At 35.5% G+C, this 19,131-nt stretch overlaps 2 protein-coding genes across 5 annotated transcripts in view; both read left to right on the top strand.

Moving 5' to 3' along the window:
* Positions 1-5,735, top strand: part of polr3b (polymerase (RNA) III (DNA directed) polypeptide B) — a 38,418-nt gene extending 32,683 nt beyond the window's left edge. The window contains exons 24-28 of the mRNA XM_087293041.1: positions 2,525-2,628; positions 3,700-3,866; positions 4,769-4,882; positions 5,022-5,195; positions 5,327-5,735. Of these exons, the coding sequence (XP_087149167.1) occupies positions 2,525-2,628; positions 3,700-3,866; positions 4,769-4,882; positions 5,022-5,195; positions 5,327-5,456 (689 nt within the window). The 3' untranslated portion in view covers positions 5,457-5,735. The remainder of the gene's footprint in view (positions 1-2,524; positions 2,629-3,699; positions 3,867-4,768; positions 4,883-5,021; positions 5,196-5,326) is intronic.
* Positions 5,736-13,922: 8,187 nt separating this feature from the next.
* rfx4 (regulatory factor X, 4) overlaps positions 13,923-19,131 on the top strand; it is a 40,408-nt gene continuing 35,199 nt past the window's right edge. For 3 of the 4 annotated variants that reach the window (XM_087291835.1, XM_087291833.1, XM_087291834.1), the window contains exons 1-3: positions 13,923-14,084; positions 17,024-17,110; positions 17,276-17,336. In XM_087291835.1, coding sequence (XP_087147961.1) covers positions 14,042-14,084; positions 17,024-17,110; positions 17,276-17,336 — 191 coding nt within the window. In that variant the 5' untranslated portion in view covers positions 13,923-14,041. 4 annotated transcript variants of the gene reach the window in all.

Genomic DNA, 19,131 nt, shown 5'->3' with positions numbered 1-19,131 from the left:
TTTCTCTTTTGCATATGCCTGTTGGACTCTCCTCAGCTGAACCTGTCTTTGTGTGCTCTATGGTAAAGGGGAAACTATGGGTGTATAATCCCCTTCTCACTGTCCAGCTAAGCACCTCTCCTCACTTCCTGCCCCTGTTCTTCTCTCTTTTATCACTTGCAAATGGCCCAATAATGTGTTTGCTCTGGCCACGGGAAGAGTGAGCAGCTCCTCTGCAAACATTTACACTCTCACTGGCCGCTTTGGAGCACTTTCACTCTGTCCTGCAGTCTGAATAGCCAATGGTTCCACTTCAGCAGACCTCAATACGTCTGCTTTATAGGCCTCTGGATGAAAGTTACACAAGCTTCACACTTTCTCATCGAGCATGTGTTTGGGACTGAAATCCCTCAAAAATCAATTAAGTTTTATGTGAAGGGACTGCTGTGACAGCTTGGAAATCAAAATTAAAGGTGTTAAAGTGATTTACAAGCTAGCGTGACTCCAAAATAAAAAGAAAGATCACATTTAGAATAGATAAGCATTCAAACCTCTCAGATTCATACTTGATGCCATTGTGGATCAACAATTCTTTTATGACATCACTTCTCACTTCAGTTTGTCTCTTGTTACATCTTTTGATCAATTAATGCTCTCTTATTAGGGTTGGGTCGATAGACGATGCCATTGCAGATGGCCGATAGACAACACGATGCTGAGCCAGTATCGTGATCCTTTGCCTCACCCCTGTCGCAGCAGCAACCAATTTGTGAACACACTTAGCTCCCCCGTTTACACTAATAGATCTTAGTTTTAAAATAGCATTTTAGAACAAAAACAATCCACATTCACACTGGCATTTCACCTAGCATTTCTGAAAAGATCTCAGTCCACACTATTCAGCTGAAAACGCACATCACGAGACCACACACATACACACACACACTCACTCTGGCATGTGCTGCAGCATATGCGCACATCTGAGCTCCAGGCAGTCAGCGAGTGTTTTGAGCACAAATCCCTAAGTGAGCAGTGCACGTTGGACAGTTTATCAGGGATGTACTGCTGGATCGTGTCTCACTATACTTGTTAAACATGATATTAAATTAATCTTGTTTCAATCTTGTTTCTATCTTTCTATCTTCAGTCTTTTGAATCCATCAGTTAATGTGTCACAGCATCAATACACTGCTTCAATCTTTCGCTTTCACGCTTGTACTTGTAAACCTCAGATACTGTTGGTTGGTTGTGCACCTTTTTTACCAACCAAGTTTGTCAACGCCATTATAATGACACAGATCACTCTGCCTATTCATGCCAGAGTCCCGCGGAAAAACTGATTGACAGGTGGTAATTTGTGTGTAACTTATCTTTATTTATTTATAATTTGGTTATGGGTAAAACAAAGACCATGCCGTTCAGGTTAAAATGGTAGGCTACAAGTAGTTAATTAGTTATGAATTAATTAATTATTCATAAATAATTAATTCACCGCTGAATACAACGATGATGCAATCGTCCATCGTGAAGTTTCACGTTAGACATTGTACGATGCCAAGTTGGTCGACATCGCCCAACCCTACTCTCTATTACCTAGAGCATCCCACTCACTTCCAGATATGATGAAAATTGTCACTTATTCACATACAGCCAAGCATTCATACACAGGGTTTCTGCAGGTTTCACTAAGTCAAACTTATTTATATAGACCTTTTGAGACCAATATAAATTAAATTTTATACTTATAGGACTAAAATGCTAGGGGCTTTTTCTAATTGCCAGTGGAAAAGATTTTTACTTACTCTATTAAAATTCAAACACATTTTAAATAATGTGTAAAACAAGCAAACTCTACTTGTATACAAATACTTTTTTCAGCATTTTCTTAAAAAAAGACAAGTTTTAATAAAGATAATAAACTAAATGAATGCACATCAGTGTGTCCATGTCAGCATTCTCACCAGGTTGCTATAAATACATTGAGAACTTGTAAACAAATGTTATTGTAAGGAAAATAATTAAACTAAATTGGTAAATCGAGTTAATAAACATAACTTTTGTTAAACTTTTTTTGAGATGGATTGCTGATTGTACCGATTGGGTAGCGTTACATGGACGAAGAAAAATTAAGATCTGATTTATGACTTTATTTCAGTGAATTTAAGACTTTTTAGGGCCTAAAATTTAGTTTGAAATTTAAGAAATTTTAAAACTCCGAAGACACCCTGATAATAGAGGATTTGCCTAAAATCTTTTTTGGTCCAGAGGCCCGACATCACAAAGCGCATCATATGATCATGTCAACAGACCACAAAATACATCAGACCCATTTGCGTTACACTGAATTATTCTATTAAAGGCTGTTAACTTCCCTATATTTCCTACCCTGTCTTCACATTTAAGTTGAAATTGTCACACATTGAACAAAGTTGCCTATTTAAAGGCATTTGAGGGGATCTTTAAAATTTCTTGTGGTCTGTTTGAATATGGGATTTATTTGGGTTGATTACATTTAAGTCTGACATGCATTGCTTGTCTCTCATAGGTGTGTGCGGACTGATTGTTCCTCAAGAGGACATGCCCTTCTGTGACTCTGGGATCTGTCCTGACATCATCATGAACCCTCATGGTTATCCCTCCAGAATGACTGTACGTGAGTCCCCAACAATGCAGTTTGTGTTCGTGTATATATACAGTTAAAGTCAAAATGTTTAGCCCTCCTGTGAAGCAAATTATTTTTCACAGTATTTCCTATAATATTTTTATATTATATATACACAAATAAAGTCTTGTTTTATTTTGGCTAGAATAAAAACAGTTTTTAATTTTTTTAAAACCATTTTAAGGTCATTAGCCACTAAACAATATTTATATTTTGTCGTTTGTCCATACAGAACAAACCATCATTACACACTAACTTGCCTTATTATCCTTTTTTGTCTAGTTAACCTCTTTAAGCCAATAAATTGAACTTCAATCTAAATACTAGTGCCTTGAAAAATATCTGTTTTTCAGATTTTGGCATTAGCTGTCCAGTTTTGCTAAGCCTTTCTTCCAGTATCGGTTCCAAAAAAACTTCCAGTAAGCCAAATTTTCCAATATTAGTTTGCTGAGACTTCAGTTTCCTGAGGTTTCTAATTTTGAATGGAGTGTCTTGGCGCACACAGCTGGCTCTCATATAGGAAGTAGTTAGAGCAGAGGAAAAGATTCCTCTCAGTGACAGTGAGAGGTCAAAGATCTTCCGGCTCTTTCTGAGCGTGACCTCAGTAAAGGCTACTGTCGTTCAGCAGTGCGTGACCTCAACATGATGACACTCGCATTCAGCAGCTGCAGAGTCACCCAGAGAAAACACCGCATCTAAACTGCCAGGAAGAGGACATTATTAGCTCTCTTAAAAGGATAGTTCACCAAAAAAAAAGATAATCATGTGTTTATTTACTCCCCCTAAACTTACTTCTGTGTGAACATAAAAGAAGATATCTTGTAGAAACAGGTTGTGCTCGACTTCCATTGTAGTTAAAAAAGATATCAGCAACCAGCTTCCAACATTCTTCTTTTTTGTTTAACAGAATAAAGTGGTAAAGGTTTGGAAGTGCTTGAGAGTGCGTAAATGTTATTTTTTAAGTTTACTGTCCCTTTTGAGGAGCTGTTGTGATTTAGAAGCATTAACAAACAAGCAGTGACATGAATAAATGAACTTTGGTTTGTTTTGTTGGTTAGGTTGGGAAGCTGATTGAGCTGCTGGCTGGTAAAGCAGGGGTCCTGGATGGCCGTTTTCATTATGGCACTGCTTTTGGGGGCAGTAAAGTAAAGGACGTGTGCGAGGATCTCATCCGCTATGGATACAATTACCAGGGCAAAGACTATGTCACCTCAGGCATCACAGGGTAAAAACTATTTTAGCATTGAATTTTGGTGTCTGCAGTAATATTACATTTACAAAGGTTACAGTTTTTTGTTTTTTTGTTTTTGTACAAAGAAATAATACATATAAAACAGAAGATACAGAGTTTCAAATAACTTAGAGGTTTCATCGTCACTCAGTGCAACTGTTATTTCTATGTAAAAATGAAAAAGCATACTTATTCTTATCTGTTCTCGTTGAAATATAAATAAGGTTATATAAAAATGTAATTATATTTGAAAATATTTATTTTGCTGACTAATAGGTAGCGCAGTGTAGGGTGTAACGCATGAGTTGCCTAATATTATATTTTTAAGTACTTAAAAAAAATTTGGGGGTTACCTCCATATTGTAATGCATTACTTTTAAAAGTAACTTTCCAAAACACTTGTGGCAAAATATAATTAATATTATGTAATTTGTTTATAATTATAACAAAATGTGCAGGGTGGACATAAATAAGACGAGCATCATAATAATAAGAATAATTGTTAATCCAAAAATTCAAATGTACTTTATTTGCTTGCCATCAAATTGTTTTTCCAAACCTGTATGAGTGCCATTGGTAAAATTAAATAAGAAAATATTTTTTTAAATGCAAAAGATTATTTGGGTCCCCATTGACTTCAAAAGTAATTTTCCTTACATTTGGGATCTTTTTTTTTTTTTTCAAAGGAACAAATTCATTAGCATCGTCACATCTTGAATGTTGTTCTATTTTTGTTGTTCCAAATAATTTTTTTTAATAGAAAATCATTAAAATATCTGTCAAATTTGATCAAATATTTGAGCATCTGTATATTCCAAATATTCCAAATGTTTCCGTATTGCTCTTTGCATTTTATAGTAATCATTTTTACTGATTAATTAATTTGGGTCTCTTAGGGAACCTCTGGAAGCCTATATCTACTTCGGTCCAGTGTATTATCAGAAATTGAAGCACATGGTGCTGGATAAAATGCATGCCAGAGCACGTGGACCGAGAGCAGTACTCACTAGGTAAGTAAGAAATAATCTCTGCTTTTATAAATTTTCATTTGTAATTAAAAGCTGAACAATATAATTCATTTAATATTAAATGTTATTTTGATTGATTTTATTTACTTTTTTTGTACTCATTTTGTGTATGATAATGCAGGCAGCCCACTGAGGGTCGTTCCAGAGATGGTGGTCTCCGTCTGGGTGAGATGGAAAGAGATTGTCTGATTGGTTATGGAGCCAGCATGTTACTGCTGGAGCGCCTCATGATCTCCAGTGATGCTTTTGAGGTGGACGTGTGTGGCCAGTGTGGCTTGCTGGGATATTCAGGATGGTCAGTACAATCCAGTACTATACTGCAACAGTTACTGTAGCTAAATTATTCTTAAAATGATAACAATCTATTTTAAAAGGAATTTATTAGTCACGTTTGTCTGTCTGTGTCTGTCTGTCTGTCTGTTGCAGGTGTCATTACTGCAAGTCTTCCTGTCATGTGTCCTCTCTACGAATTCCATACGCTTGCAAACTACTCTTCCAAGAGCTGCAGTCCATGAACATCATCCCTCGCCTCAAACTGGCTCGCTACAATGAGTGAAGGCGAGTCATTACTACAACAACAACATAAAATAACTACTACATAGGAGCGATACAGTATTACTGATTATATGCAAGTCACACTGAAAATATCTTCATTTTTGTTAAACACCTCTTATCTTATTGATAAGATATATATATATAGAAGTGCCTGCTTGAATGTCATTAAAGTGGAAATTGGCATTCTGTTTAGTTTATGTATGTTTGCTGTCCAAAAATATGTGGATTTAATTGTTTCAGTTTGATTTCCAATAAATGAATAAATTGTAAATGTAATAAAGTGAAGTTGATTCATTACATTACCTGTTGCAAACATTTTTTGCATTACAAGTTTTCCAAAATGTGGAAATATGCAAATGAGGCATTTTCATAAATATGTGGTCATTTGCATACATTTCTAGCACAAAAATTTATTTAAAGATTTAAATGCATTTACAGTAGGGTTTTTGGGGAATCTATATAAAATACTGCCAAAAAGTTCTCCCAAAAGTGTTTTCAACATTTTTGTGTACTAAAACGTTGAATTAATGAATTAAATCCCTTTAGTAGAACATTCAGAATATAGATATGAATAAAAACATAAAGTTTGTTGTATGTAAAGCTGCTAAAGTGGAGATTTAAGCTGTAGAAAAACTCATGTTGTGAAAAGGCCTTTAAATATACTTTAACTGGCCACTTTATTAGGTACACCTGTCCACCTGCTCGATAACAAATTTCTAATCAGTGAATCACATGGCACCAATTTAGGCATGTAGACATGGTGAAGACAATCTGCTGCAGTTTACCTGAGCATCAGAATGAGGAAGAAATGTGATTTAAGTTAATTTTACTGGTATTTTCACGCACAACAGAAAAAGAGAACATCTTTTTTTCTCGAAAAAGAGAACATCTAAAGTAAGCGGCAGTTCTGTGGGCACAAATGCCTTTTTCATGTCATAGGAGAATGGCCAGACTGGTTCAAGCTGATAGAAAAGCAAAAGTACCTTGAAAACCACTCGTTGCAACCAAGGTATGCAGAAGAGCATCTCTGAACGCACAACAAGTCCAACCTTGAGCTAAATGAGCTACAGCAGCAGAAGACCACAGCGGGAGCCACTCCTGTCAGCTAAGAACAGGAAACTGAGGCTACAATTTACACAGGCTCAACGAAATTGGACAATAGAAGATTGGAGAAATGTTGCCTGGTTTGATGAGTCTCGATTTCTGCTGCGACATTTGGGTGGTAGGGTCAGATTATAGATGTACCTAATAAAGTGGCCGGTGAGTGTATGCACTGTGATTGAAATCTACAGACACAAGTTGACACTGCAAAAAAGGAAACATTTAAAAGTGTTCTTTGGATGCTTCCTTTCCATCAAACTAATTTTTCCCCTGCAGTGTCTTGATCATCATGCTGTTGAGGTATTGAGCAGTGCTGATTATGTGTTAATGTGACAACACTGACAGCAGAAAAGCTTGTTTGTTACATTGACCACCTTCCCACTTTGATTTTTTTATACACTAAATCATCCACTATTCATTGGTTGCTCCCACCCAGCAAGCGGCCGTGGAGGGTATTGATTGGAAGAAAGCGCGGCTCGCTCTCAGGCTAGAGGGGGTTTAAGGGTCTGAGGGCGTCTCTTTTGGCCGCCTGCACCTGTCCAAGCTAATGAGCTACTAATGAGAGCGAGACCAGAGCGACAGAAAAAGGAAGTGTTCTGAGGAGAGGATGCAGATATACCCTTCCTCCTCGCTCACTGCCTCCATCTTTAAAACTGTAATTAAGGACATTTTCATTGATGTTTGTGTCTCTCCTGCGCTATATCCACTTCTTACTGCTTAATCCATAGTGTCAAATCACTACAGAGTGTTTGATGAAGGGATTTGTTTTGTTTGTTTATTTTTTTTAAGATGAAGTATATTAACGTTTATTTTTATGAACCTTCCACAAATATTTTGATCAATGTTAAATGGGTGGGGTGGGTGGTAGGGTTTTGCGTTCCTTTTTGTACTAAGTTAAATTCACTGTAAGTACTACCAAAAGAATTTTAATGGTATATTTCTTTGTAAGAACTCAGGCAGTACTGTATGTAATGTATGAAGGTTTTTTCAATGAAAGTGAAAATAAAGAGTTAAAAAAAAAAAAAGTATATTAACGTTGAAAAATTAGGGGTTATTATCTTTATTTATTTTATTTATTTTCTACGGTTGAAAAAAAAAATCTTTGAACAAGAAGGCTATTTATGCATTTATTTGATCAAAAATACAATTAGGTAGTCAAACGTTACAGTTAGCAATAGTTAGCAACTGTAACTGTTATATATGTAGATTTTTTTTTATTGTTATTTATTCCAGTAATGGGAAAAAAATTCTTATATTTATAAATATTACTCCATTATGTGTGTTATTGTTTGATGTATTTCTGTAGTTGCTGTTTTTTTTATTAGTTTTTCAGGATATTTTGATGAATATAAGTTTGAAGGAAGAACATTTGAAAAAATATTAAATAATCTTTATGTAAAATGACATTTTGTGCCTGATCTCATGAGGGAACGTAACTTTTACGTTTTGTCAGTTTAGTGACGAATTTGTACGAATTCGTATGAGTTCCGTCTTATGAAAAGGAGGTGTGGGCCCAACCCCGCCCGTAAACCAAACCGTCATTGAGGGATGAGAAAATCGTAATAAATTGTACAAATAAGATTTTACTAATTCATTCTAAATTACCACTAAATAAAAAAGTTGGGAATTGCAGTGAGATTGTGTTGGTATCTTGTAGGCTGATTTATACTTCTGCATCAAGCGCACATATATGGTCTGCCGCAGCCTTCACATGGTCCCATACCCCTCGCCATAGCTGACACCGACACTGACCCACACTTCAAAAAAAAAAAAAGTAACTACATGTCACACGTAGCGCTGAGAAGTGTGGGCGGGGATGAGAGCCATGCGAACCCATTGGAGTGAGTGTTGGTGTTGAATCCGGTGAAGGAGCTCTAGATGGAAATTTTGTTTTAGGTTTACTTTATGACTAAAGTTGTTGCATGTTTGCCAGTTTTCGTCTCAGAATGAGCAAGTTTTAGCTACTAGTACATTAAGCTAGCGTTTAGAAAATACAAAACACCCACAAAAAAACTTGACACAGAGAAACAAAACCCTCACTGCCAGCCAGCGTTTTGGAAATGTTATTGCAGCGCAACACAAACAGCATGCAGAATTATAGCAGTACAGCAGTTTTTGTTAGACATTCAAATGCATACAAATGCTTGAAAGCAAAGACAAAAATAAAAGAAAATTATAATTTATAAATATACAAATTTAGAAAGACATAATCACTCAGTACTCTCAATAAAATTCCAGAGCGAGAACCAAATGTGCCAAAATACCTCTTTGATGTAAATCGTAGGTTAAGAGTGGTTAGAGTCTTCTTGCCTCGGATATATATTGACTGAAGGTATCTGAACAGTTGACCATAATCATTTAGTGTTAGCCAAAACCTTTGAACAGTAATGTGCTTCTAGATGGAAAACTGGAATACTGACTTGCCATTGATAGTGCCAACCTAACATTTGAAATGCTAAATGACTATTAAAATGATCAAGTGATTACAACTAAACAACGTCACGCCATACACTGCCTCTTATGGTGTAGTTTATGGCCCCAAATGTCATTACATTCAATTAAATACTACAACAGAAATAAAAGTTGATACAAGTGTCTCAGCATAGTTATTCATCACATATTATCTGTGGACACATTCATAAATCGATTACAACCATAAAGTGTGTATATGACTTTAAATTTAATGTTACATTTCTTTTAAATAAATGGATGTTTATATTCTGTGTATCACAGGGAATTTACACAACACAATTCTCAACTAAATATAGAACGTTTTTGTGTTTTGACTATTCATTTCCACCACAGCTATGTTTTGGGAGTCTGAAAACAAACTTTTGAAACCTAAACTTACAGTGCAAGTTACTAAAAAACTAATGTTATTGTCTTTGTCTACTCTAAAGAAAATGTGATTGTATGAACAGGAAACATTGGAAGCTTAGGAGATGCAAACTTTAAAACGGCTTCCACAGAATTCCTTCATGTTGTCACAACACAAATCAATTAAGTTACCTTAACTGTTTTTACAAATTTAAGTGGATTGAACATAAAACAATTAAGTTGTTAAATTAACATGGTGGCTCAGTGGTTGGCACTGCCGCCTTACAGCAAGAAGGTTGCTGGTTCGAGTCAGGGCTGTGTCAGTTGCCATTTCTCTGTGGAGTTTGTATGTTCTCCCCGTGTTCCTGTGGGTTTCCTCAGAATGGTCTGATTTCCCCACAGTCCAAAGACATGCGGTATAAGTGAATTGAATAAACTAAAGCGGCCCTAGTGTATGTGTGTGAATTAGTGTGTTTGGATGTTTCCAGGCACTGCGTTGCAGCTGGAAGGGCATCTACTGTGTAAAACAAATGCTGGATAAGTTGGCAGTTCATTACCCTGTGGTGACCCTTGATGAATAAGTGAGTAACTTATGATGAACTTGCCTAAGTAAATAGGCAGCTTGAACAAAAAAAACAAAAAGAAAAGTCATTTTATGAGTGAATATTAAAGGTTTATTATTGGCCTTTATGAGACCTTGTAGAAACTTCAACATCTTTCTTTAAACAAAATGTGTGCTCAGGCTTATGATGAATCAACAACTGATTATGCTTTTAATAGTTGTGTGTTGTACTTCAACCTGTTGGAGAACATGTCATGACGTTTACATTTTTAAAATTTCATACACAATTGGCATGAACTTTGTTGAAACAATACACAGATCCATAAAATCAACTAAAAATATTGTATTACACTAAGCCAGATAATGATGATATAATTTTTATGTAAAGAGACTCAACACAGCTGCACACATATAGTCCAAATATACAGTTAAAGTCAGAATTATTAGCCCCCTTTAAACCTTTAATTTTTTTTCTTCTTTTTAAATATTTCCCAAATGATATGTACATGAGCAAGGCAGTTTTCACAGTATGTCTGATAATATTTTTCTTCTGAATAATACTTTTAATTCTTATTTGTATTATTTCTGCAGTTTTTAGTAAAATAAAAAAATAAAAACATTTCAAAAACAAAATCATTAGCCCCTTTAAGCTATATTTTTTCTGATAGTCTACAAAACAATCCATCATTATACAATAACTTGCCTAATTACCCTTACCTGCCTATAGTTAACCTAATTAACCTAGTTAAGCCTTTAAATATCCCTCTAAGCTATATAGAAGTATCTTGAAAAATATCTAGTAAAATATTATTTACTGTCATCATGGCAAAGATAAAATAATTTAGTTATTAGAGTTGAGTTATTAAAACTATTATGCTTAGAAATGTGTAAAAAAAAAAATCTGCTCTTCGTTAAACAAAAATTGGGGGAAAAGTTAAATAGGGGGGCTAATAATTCTGGAGGGCTAATAATTTGGACTTAAACTGTATGTGTATAGAGATCTGCTTGAGGGATTATAGGAATCACCCTTAAGTTATTATCTTACGAAAGGGGGAATTGCCCATTAAGACTTAAAGGAAAAGCTTAAATTTGCGTGTCAAGTACTGCACATGCCAATAGAATTTTTGTAGTTTACAGAGAAACAGTAAAAGTAATTTCTAAAAGTGTACATTGTAACCTTATAAACTTCCTACTACATTTGAGCCGTGTAGTATGTCCTAATGCAGGGCCGGTGTCCTGGATGTTTTAGTTCCAAACCCTAGTAAACACACATGAACCAGCTAATCAAGCTTTTTCTACTAGAAATCTACAGGCTGGTGTGTTAAAGGAAGTTGGAGCTAAACTATGCAGGACACCCACACTCCAGTACTGAGTTTGGACACACCTGTACTAAGGTTGTTGCTAGATCGGGTATGGATGCGGCCGGAAGTTAACAAGAATTATTTATATTGTTTAGTAAATTTCCCATTTATTGTATTTTATTAACATTTACCCCAACCCTAAACCCAACTGTCACAGTAATGTAAAAACAGTAGTTGTACAGAGTATTTTTTTATGTTATCTATTAAATTACCCAAAAAGTTGTATTTTTTAACACCTACCCCCAACCCTGAACCCAACCGTCACAGTACTGTAAAAATATGAATTATTGTTATACAGTGTCATAAAAATGCTGCTACTGTATATAAATGTGCATATCGCACGTCCGGCCGGCTGTATATCTGATCTAAACTCTACCCTGTCCTAATGCATAGTATTTGGTAGGGGGGAGGTAAGTGTGAAGCACCTTTACATCAGGGGTTCTCAAACTCGGTCCTGGGAGGGTCGGTTCCTGCACAGTTTTGCTCCAACTCTAATCAAACACACCTGCTTATAGATTTCTAGTGATCTTGAAGGTGATTGGCATGTTCAGGTGTTTTTGATTAGAGTTGGAGCCAAACTATGCAGGACACCGGCCCTCCAGGATGGAGTTTGCCCACCCCTGAGCAAACCTCAACACACCTGAAGGAAAGTTTCTAGAAAGCCTAGTAGGAGCTTGATTAGCTAGCCCAGGTCTGTCTGATTTGGGGTTGGAGCTAAAGTCTGCAGGACACCGGACCTACAGGACTGAGATTGAGAATCTTTGCTGTACACTGTAAAAAGTGATTAAGTTACTTAAAACAAGTAAACCCACTGCCTTAAAAGCAATAAGCTTACTAGACTTAAAAATAACGTAAACCTGTTAAGATAACGAATTTACTATATTTAAATAATTCTGCAAATATTACTTACCCATTTTGAAATTGGCTGTTTTTTAGAAATCATTCTAATCCTACCCATTACATAAACCCAACTACAACTATCCTAACTATTAATACAGTAAGCAGTAGCTAATGATAATTATTAAACAAATTAATAAAAATTACTGAGCTAAAAATACCAAGAATTGTACAATGTGAGCAAAAACCTAATTAATTTATTAAAATTAAAGTTAAACTAAAATTACTTTTTTATCCCAAGATTTTAACTTCTTGTAGTTTAACTTCAGTAGGGCTTATGCTATTTCATATGTATCACCAGTTGCAAAAGTTAATCTTTCCAAATATCAAAAGCACATATGTGTATTTTTATGCTTGAAAATGTGAAGCAGGGTGGCATGGAGTCTAAGGTTAGCACTGTCACCTCAGCAAGAAGTTCGCTGGTTCGAGTCCCGACCGGGCCAGCATCTGTGTGGAGTTTGCATATTCTTCCTGTGTTCGTGTGGGTTTCCTCCAGGTATCCGGTTTCCCCCACAGTCCAAAGACATGTGTTGTGAGTGAATATGAGTGTATGGGTGTTTCCCAGTACTGGGTTGCCACTGGGAGGGCATCTACTGTTTTAAACATATGCTGGAATAGTTGGCGGTTTATTCCACTGTGGCAGCCCCTGAAATATAAGGGACTAAGCCAAAGGAAAATCAATGAATGTTGTCAAGTTAATGTCCCCTAATGCATTTTGGGGGCCACTGTACAGTCAGACCCTCCACATAAACCTCAACTAAGTTTCTCCAGCCGTAGTCTGACCTCCAAGCAGCAAGGAGTCCCATGGTGGCATCCTTGCGCCTGCGCAGTCTATAGGTGTAGGAGCGAGCGTTCCTCTGCCATCCAACAAGTGGGGAGCAGTTCCACCATAATCCCCCTTTCTCCTGCTCACTCTCTCTTTCCCCCGTGGTTCCATTCATATTCTAATCACAGCTTTCCCTTCTGCAGTTTGTAGGCACTCCATCAGAGCCCTCCCTGCCTCAGGCTCTACACTTTTACTTCCCCCTTTTGTGGCCGCTCTCTCCTCCCAGCACACTAAAATAAGGTTGCTTCAAGGAGTGAGCGAAGGGTAGGAGGAGGGGGGTCCGCCAAACTTTCTCTTTCCACTTTTGCCACTGACCCATAAAGTTTTTGGTGTCAAAAAATGACGACAAACAATTTGGTCAAGATCATTTTTGTATACAACGCAACTTTCGTCCTTCATTTTCCACACAGTGCCTCAATTCCTCAATGGTGTTCTGCGCATCAAAAAAGTTTTGCGCCGTGCCAAGAAGTGGCTCTTGCATTGAGAACTTTAAAACTGAAGCAATGGGGGCAGAGTGTGTTTGTGCGTGTGAGGAGGGTACGAAAACGTATTAAATGCTATAATGGGCGATGGGGAGGCCACAGTGCTGGGATTGCGTAGATCTAAGCCTCTTTTTTTCTGGGAAGGGAGCTTTTCTTATTCAAAACAGCCCCACAAAAGACTTCCAGTGAGCCTTGCCACATCCCCATCTGACTCGAAGCCATTCATCAGCCTGCCGAGCCTATCAATGACATGTCCCCCATCAGGGCTCCTATAAAATCAGCCCCTTTCCCATGAAACATCAGCAAACATTTTGACGGCTCTGGCTTTTCCCCCGCTGGATCTCTGGAGTCTGTGACCCCACCCGCTCCTGCAACCCACACCCCCGCCTCCATCACCGCCGCCACCCTCTCCACGGACCTCACATCGTATGCATCTCTGCGACGGGCAGTTCTCTCGGAGAGACGGAGGGAACTGAGGAGGGGGAGTCCTGCACGGAGCCATTTTCTCAGAGGAGCCCCTGGAACGTGCATGGGAAGAGGATGCATTGTGGGCTGCTGGAAGAGCCTGACATGGATTCCACAGGTTGGTTCCTGCTGCACTGCCGTGGCATTGGGACGCTCGGGATCTGGGCTCTAACGCGAAAACAAATCAGGCCTTGGGATTCAGTGACCTGGGATGGGCATCAGAAAAAGTTGCTTAACTTTGCACGAGGGAAGCTTTTGAATTTAGTACAGAAGAGATAAGTTGGCATGTTTGGTTTTTTTTGGCCTCGGTTTTATGCTGCTGAGAATTTTTTGGTTCACACAATTTTGGGACTATGTAAAGCGGACGCTGGTTTTTATGGAATAGCAAAATGAGTGGAAACTCACGTAAGGTCGTGATTCTGAGTTTGTGGTCAAGTTCAAAAGTTTTGTTAAAATGATGCACCTGCTCAAGCCAAATTTCTGCTTAAGTGGAGCTGTGCTGGGTGCTAATGAGAACTATATAATTGCTTTTCCTGTAGGCATAAATGCCAAAGGCGACATTATGATCTGTGCAGAGAATATTTACAATGATAGAATGTTTTCCTCTTGGGTTTTACCCTCAAAATTTGTTCATAAAATTTAAAACATGGCTTACAAAAAAGCAGTGAACTTTAAAATCATTAGGTTCTACTGAATCAACCCAAATTTGAAGTTAATAATTAGTCATTTGCCCAATTTCAGTGATACTTTTCCACTGATATTCAGTGCCTGATTATGAATGATCTCAGATCAGTCTCGCCTTTAGATTGAATTTAATCCAATTATTTAGAGCACTACCGTTCACAGACCAAATGATTCAATTAGACTGAAAATCTGTTCTGTTCTCAACCAGCTATCAGCCAACACTGATGGAATTTAATTACATTTTGTATTTAAATACATTTAAAATTAAAGCTGTGCTGCAATAATAATAATAATAATAATAATTTATATATTATTTTGTATAAAATTGAAATGAATGAGTGCTAAATGTTAAGCTAACACAATTCATTTTAATTTAGTGTTAAATCCATGTTAATAGAATTATTTTAGATAGCCTTTTTCAGGTGTTATTATTGATACACTGAAAAAAGAAATGTCTGCAAAACTGTTGCAAACTATTTATTTGTGTTGAATTTAAACAAACAAATTAATTGTAATAATATTCAACTTAATTTGTTTATTTAAATTCAGCCTAAATAAATTGTTTACAACCTCTTAATGTACATTTTGTTTTAGTAAATCTAAGAAACCATCTTTAAACATTTTCTTTTCAGTAAAGTTGCCTTCACTCAAAAAATATGTTTGCTACTTGTTCAAACTACTTATTTAAAATCAACTGAATCAACACAATTCTTGAGTGTTTTTTGGGGACAGCTTAATTTGTTTATGTTTTATCCACATGTTCAGTTGGCTTAAATTTGTAAAAACAATCAAGTAAACTTAATTGCTTTATATTGGGAAACATTAAGGAAATGTGCAAAACCCAGCTTTTTTTATTTTTATTTACAGCAATTTAAAAAGAAAATATTTTGTAATGCAAGGGATATTTCATATTTAAAGTACATTTTAATATCTCGCTGTAAGCATTTGTCTAAGTTTTGTTTTTTAATAAAAATTCAAACACTCTAAAGATTAGTTATTGAAAGATTAGGTCTCTAATTAGTAAAATTACTGCTCAGAACTTTAATAAAAGATTGACGGACCTATATTAAGATACATGGTTGCTTGATTTTTATCTTCTGTTTGCTTGTTTCCCTGTTAAAGGGAAGTTAAGCGTTTAATTATGGTGCAGAAAGTGAGCAAATAATTGAACAAACAGGTGCTGCCTTAAGATGTAAATAATTAAATATTTCATTACATTAAACTGACTTAAAAATCTCGTTGAATTCTGTATAATTAAAAAAAAGAGCTTTAAACATGATTGACTTTTTAAAATAAGTTGAATTAGTGTAAAACATTTGTCATTGTTTAACAGACTCCTGCTTTTTCTATCAAAGTTTTAATACCTTAAGAAATGCTGATTTCAGCCTATTAAGTTTCCAAAAATATATATTTTCATCTCTAAATTTATATTTTTATCAAGTCACTCACTTTACACCTGCCACCCGAATAGTCAGATGTCTGATGGTTGTCAAATAGCATCTCCAAGTTTCATAACTTTCACCATAACCTGATGCTGGCTATTTCCTCAACCGACTTGGCAGCCGCTACTATCGAGCTTCATGTGGAGGAAAAACATGACTGACATAGGTTTGAAATGAATTACACTATAGTAGTCTCTGTGTTGTGATGTACCGACGCCAGTAGCTTTACTTAAAGAGCAGAAATGAGAAAGGCGCTAAAAAGCTTCCATTATGACGACACCGCTCTGGAGGAGCGCGCGGAATCAATTGAGCGTGCGCGCGCCTGTAATTCGCCTCAGGAACAATGCGGGATTCCTGCAGTTCTGCTGAAAACATTTCAAACACAAACCCAGCTGCCCAAAGAATCGATTGTAATTGAATTGCCCCGTCATTATTATTATCATTATGCCCCTCAACTCAACAGGCAGCGGCTGCAGCCACGTTTTAGAATGTTTATTGGACTCGAGCATAAATTGACAGCTGATGATTTGAATAAGAAACACTGTATGGAGTTCAAAAGTACAATTACAGTTCAAAACTTTTGCAAAGTATTTCAAGCTGAGGAGGGAATTAAAGAGGTAGGCCAGAAGAATTGTTGTTTAGGAATCACGCGCGTTCACGCACCTGTTGCTTTTGCTATTGGGAAATGAAAAGATAGCCTGTGATGCTGAAATGTTGGATTACTTCGAATATACAAGAATCGAAAACAATACAATAGAACGTGTTGTTGTTTGTTTTGTTAGTTTGGGTTCATTTTAAAAGATGAAATCCCACGAAGAAGTAGGCCATAGTGAACACTGCACGAAGACGGCCATCTCCCTTTAAGATAAAAAAGGCATAACGTGATTATATTAGGTCTACCTGTTTTATTCCTATTCTTATTATTTTGCAGAGAGCTGGATTGAAAGATGTCTGAACGAAAGCGAGAGCAAGCGCTTCTCCAGCCACTCTTCTATTGGAAATATTTCCAACGACGAAAGTAAGTCGAGCATATCGTCATGAATAAATTATAAGTGAATGTCAACAGTGACTGAATATATCCTCTATATAACAATTTATGTTGTAGCTATGGTTAAGATATAGAAATGCTTTATTTTAGGGTAAACTACAGATTCTGATTGTTGTTTTTTTATTTCATTAAAAGACGAAGAGAAGGAAAATAACCGAGCATCTAAGCCACATTCAACACCTGCTACATTACAATGGTGAGTGTAATTTACTCTGGGGACTGCTTATTTTCATCCTGTAGATTAACTTACACGTTTCCTTTCAAAATATATTATTTAAAATAATTAATAAACACTTCCAGTTCTCAGTTTTGTAAGAAAATTCAAAATACACTTGATTCATGATTTTCAATGCACTTTGCTTGTCCAAACTGGCTAATTGATAGGTCATAAAAAAGCTGCTGAATTTCCAAATGGTCTGTTTGGGGTACTGTTGCTTGCAAGTTGTCCAAAGTAAAACAGACTTACAATCTTACAAAAAATGATGATTCATTTAAGATTGCTTATAAAATGATAAGCAAATACTATAAAAATTGATTGTCTATTATATGTAACTTAACTTCACTCCTGACAAAAACCTTTAAATGTTTGTATGATTTTAAGCTAATTTCTATGACTTGATTTTCTTGTTTGATATAAAAGTTCATTGCATTTATTTAAATTAAACTTGTGGTTGGTCTTGGAAGCCATGCATTCACACTGAAACCTACAATTTAATTTGTGTTAAGGCTATTTATTTTTTAAAAATGGACCGATGGGAAAAAAAAAACAGGCATAAGCTACCAATATGATTTTCTTTCATAGTATTTTTGTCTTGTGTTCCAGTATAAATATTAAAATATTCTTAAATTTTTAAAACAAAATATATACAGTTGAAGTCAAAATTTGCCCTCCTGTTTATTTTGTTTCGCTAATTTCTGTTTAATGGAGAGCAGATTTTTTTCAACTAATTTCTAAACGTAATAGTTTTAATAACTCATCTCTAATAACTGAATTATTTTATCTTTGCCATGATGAAAGTAAATAATATTTTACTAGATATATTTTCAAGACACTTTTAAACAGCTTAAACTGACATTTAAAGGCTTAACTAAATTAATTAGGTTAACTAGGCAAGTTAGGGTAATTAGGCAAGTTATTAGTTATTGTATAACGACGGATTGTTCTGTAGACTAGACATAGCTTAAAAGGGGCTAATAATTTTGTCCCTAAAATGTTAATTAAAAAAAAAATAAAAACTGCTTTTATTTTAGCTAAAATAAAACAAATAAGGCTTTCTCCACACACACAAAAAAAATATTATCTGTGAAAATTTCCTTGCTCTGTTAAACATTATGTGGGAAATATTTAAAAAAGAAAAACAATTTAAAGGGGGCTAATAATTCTGACTTCAAGTGTATATATATATATATATATATATATATATATATATATATATATATATATATATATATATATATATATATATATATATATTATATATATTTCTTAATTATAAAGTAAAAAACTACTATTATTTCTATAACGTCATAAGCACTTATTTTGTATGATAAAACACTTAACATCTGACAGTAATTGTGCTTCTTTGTAAATTTATCTTGACTTAAGAAAACAATTAGTATTAGATATGTTTGTATTAGAAAACAAGACAGATATTAAGAAAACATTTTGCACCATGTACACAGCTAGGAAATATGGCTTTAAAATGCCACATTATCTAGTGCTTGAAGATCACTCCTGTAAATACAGCTATGGAAAAAAATAACAGATATGGAAGTTCTTAGTTTCTCTGGATTTACTGGATTTATTAGGTATGAGTTTAACTAAATCACACATATTTGTGGTATTCTATAAAAGTCTGATAACATTTTTTGTGCAATTTTCAAATACAAATATTGTTTATTAGATCATTTTATTCATGTATTTGTTTCTTAGTTCAAAAAGCTACTATTGTAAAATGCCAATGTTTTCATTTGCTTTAGTAGACAATCAG

Source organism: Danio rerio, chromosome 18 (assembly GCF_052040795.2).
Source record: "Danio rerio strain M-AB ecotype USA chromosome 18, GRCz13ab, whole genome shotgun sequence".
Lineage (NCBI taxonomy): Eukaryota > Metazoa > Chordata > Actinopteri > Cypriniformes > Danionidae > Danio > Danio rerio.
The sequence above is the reverse complement of the archived record's forward strand: the minus strand, read 5'-3'. Positions and strand labels throughout refer to the sequence as shown.